This window comes from Athalia rosae, chromosome 2 (genome assembly GCF_917208135.1).
Source record: "Athalia rosae chromosome 2, iyAthRosa1.1, whole genome shotgun sequence".
Taxonomy (NCBI): Eukaryota; Metazoa; Arthropoda; class Insecta; order Hymenoptera; family Athaliidae; genus Athalia; species Athalia rosae.
In genome coordinates this window covers 24,799,133-24,802,348 of record NC_064027.1, presented here as the reverse complement: position 1 = coordinate 24,802,348, position 3,216 = coordinate 24,799,133, and the positions used below count along the sequence as shown (strand labels likewise).

General features: G+C 38.2%; 1 protein-coding gene across 1 annotated transcript; it reads left to right on the top strand.

The window, feature by feature from the left end:
* The first annotated feature begins 606 nt into the window (after nucleotides 1-606).
* LOC105689085 (leucine-rich repeat transmembrane neuronal protein 4-like) lies at nucleotides 607-1,964 on the top strand. The gene is made up of 2 exons (XM_012405843.3): nucleotides 607-696; nucleotides 783-1,964. The coding sequence occupies exon 2, from the start codon at nucleotides 799-801 to the stop codon at nucleotides 1,819-1,821; it is 1,023 nt and encodes a 340-aa protein (XP_012261266.2). The 5' UTR covers nucleotides 607-696; nucleotides 783-798; the 3' UTR covers nucleotides 1,822-1,964.
* Nucleotides 1,965-3,216: the final 1,252 nt, after the last annotated feature.

Here is a 3,216-nt window from a genome sequence, read left to right as displayed (position 1 = left end):
ACTGGTCCATCAGTCGGTAAATTACCGATCAAGTTGAGTTCGATCGATAAAATAGAAACCGTTTTGACCCTGATCTGCGCAATAATGCTTTACCGACTGATGCTAAAGAAATTTTCTGCATAAAGAATGGTTTAATCTTTACCATCAGAAGGTAACAAAATTTGCCGATAAAAATCAGGGTGACTGGTCCATCAGTCGGTCAATTACCGATCAAGTTGAGTTCGATCGATAAAATAGAAACCGTTTTGACCCTGACCTGCGTAATAATGCTTCACCTACTGATGATAAAGAAATTTTCTGCATAAAGAATGGTTTTAATCTTTACCATCAGAAGGTAACAAAATTTGCCGATACGTAACAGGTTCCTACATAATCAATTTAGACTTCTGTATCGACTGAAGATATCATGAATCCTAGGAGTGATCGGTCAGTCAGATTTTTACAAGGCAAATAGCAACTTTGAATAAATAACGGCGCATAAAAAAAATCGAATCCACAGTGGCTGAAGTCAAAGTTCGTTTCCTGCACCTCGTGTTCTTTTTTCTACATTTTTCAATCATACGATTGAATATTTATGCATCATTGTCGGCCTGATTATGTTGGAGAATGAATCGTTACAAGGTAAGTTAGTCTTCCAGAATCGATTCGGCTGACAAGTAGATTGACTGCAACGGCTGAATAATCATCGGCAGCTGAGTGAGGCTCAAGTCTTAAAACAGTTTATAGTTTTGTGTAAAACAACTGTTTGTTACTTCTCAATTTATTTATTTTGTTTTTTGTAGCTGAAAAATTGAGAACATGGTTTTGGCGAAAGTTTTATCCCTCCTGTGTGTCGTCCACTTTTCATTATCATCACCTACGGCAACAACTAGTCCTCCCGAAACAGAGGGTGCAAAAGAGGCAAAGAAATATGCAGAATTCGTCATAGATGGAAGGCTCGTCAGCGGATGGGATGCCAATTCTCCAGAGTTTACCGAAGACGTGGATTTGAGCAATTTAGGGATTGAAATATTGATGGAAGATGCGTTTGCGAAATTTCAAGATTTGAACGAGCTGAATTTATCATGGAACAATTTAACTTCGTCAAAAAACGTCGCCGCTTCACTCAAACGAACCAAGCCAGATATTCTGAACTTGTCACACAACAATCTTGGTTCTCCTGAAGAAGATTGGCCTGAGTCTTGGGATGATCGATCCTACAAACAGAATAAAACGTTTTTATTAGATTCGAAATATTTCTGGTCTATCGATCTATCGCACAACAATCTGGTAGGGTTGGGAATCGATTTCGATGTCGTCCATTTTAATCTATCAAACAACAAAATAAAATGTCATAACGCGATTGAAAATCGTCGATTCTACGGTGCTTCGATATTTGTCGCTAATTTGGATCTTTCGCACAACATGATAAACTGTCAGAATAAGTTTTTTTTACCCGATCTACAGAACCTGGACATGTCTTACAATAAACTCACGGCGATAGAATCCGGATTGTTCGAAGGTCCGGCGCTTTTGGAAAATTTAAATTTGAGCCATAACGCCATCAGGTACATCCACCCATACGCGTTCCGAAGCTTGATGTATCTGCGAAACCTCGATCTCAAGTTCAATAAAATTCGAACGATTTACAAACGAGTTTGGGCACAATCCTTGTCTCTGAATTACATAGATTTATCGTCGAATAGGTTAAATCACTTGGATTGGAGAAGAACTTTCTTTTTTCAAAGGAGAATTTCATCGCCGATTCAAGTTAACATTGAGAACAATACCAACGTAAAGTGTTCATACAACAGTTCGGAGTTCATATTCAATCAAGAATGAGCTAGTGATGAATACTATGTAATATTAAAAATTTCATAAATTATATAGTTTTGTGATATTTGGGATATCAGATTTTTCATTCTCAAATATATTCTTCTGTAAAAATACACAAATAAATGAATGCGCACGCCGATTAAATCAAACCGATTTTATAATCTGAACTTTGTACAGGTGACAGCGTTTCAATTATTGGTTAACACAATGAATGATTTCATTGTCAAACTGCAATGCCTGACTCGAATGACAAAATAGTGAAATGAGCCGTGATGGTACAACCACCCAAATGCGCTCGGAGGATCCGACGCAGGTTGCTCACTACATTTCCGACCAGTCCTCGATAAAATCGTTCTCTCTTTGACTTGCCGACGTCATTGAGACGACCTTCGATCGATGTGCATCTTATATCGGTCCCTTGACGAATTCCGACTGATATTTATTTCACGATCCAACCGACGGTAGATATGGGTTTGGAAAACGAAAATCAGGATACACGTTTGCCCGTCCGCGCTTTACGAGTGGTGAGAATTTGCGAAAAAAATCGTGAAGATATATTTAGGGATTACGATAAAACTGAGGTTGTCTAATTTTGGTTTTTGTCTCTTCATGCCAATTTTTTTCCAATGTTCCTTTCAAACACAGCGAACGCTCTTTCCTAAGACAAATTCGACACTGAAAATTAACAGCTGATTGCGGTAGTTATTTTGCCAAGGTACGAAAGTTGAAAAAATAAAAGTAAAACAGAAAAATGAAAGAAAAAAGTCGGCAAGAATTCTAGGAAACTTAAATTAAACCGCTTCTTGTTTTGCAATCGTATTCGTTTTCGCCTGAGAGCGTTCCGCTGTTGTCCACAATCGAAAGCATAAACTGTCCAGAGTCCAGGTACGGCGCTCTCGATATGGTCACCCATCTCAAACCTCCGACACGGAGTTTATCTTAAGAGGTCCCATTCCGACCCTGGAGTTTAATTCAAATAAATTCAACTTGACGAAGGGGGCAGCCTTTTAACATTCCTCTGATAAGAGGCATATATACGCGTTGGAACCGCGCGCGGCACTCAGCCTATAACGTATATTATCTTGCCTCTTAAAACGTGATCTCATTAAGCAGTCGTGATTTCCTTTTATTTCACATACGTACATATGACTCACATTTTTATGGCATATCATTTTATTTATACTCATTATTTATTAGCATTACACTTTTTCGCTTCGAATACACATAGACTCGGAAGAACCAAAACGAGAGAACAAAAAGAGACAAAAAAATTGCCGCACGAGTATAACCCGAATACCAGGGATACACATGAAATTAGAAAGATGATTTCCAAAAAAGATTGTCAACCGTTTATCTGGGAAAAAAACCAGCAAAAAGTAGGTCAGATGAATGGTTCTAATA

Coding starts and splice junctions, on each gene's coding strand:
- LOC105689085 (XM_012405843.3), top strand. CDS start 799: ATGGTTTTGGCGAAAGTTTTATCCCTCCTGTGTGTCGTCCACTTTTCA.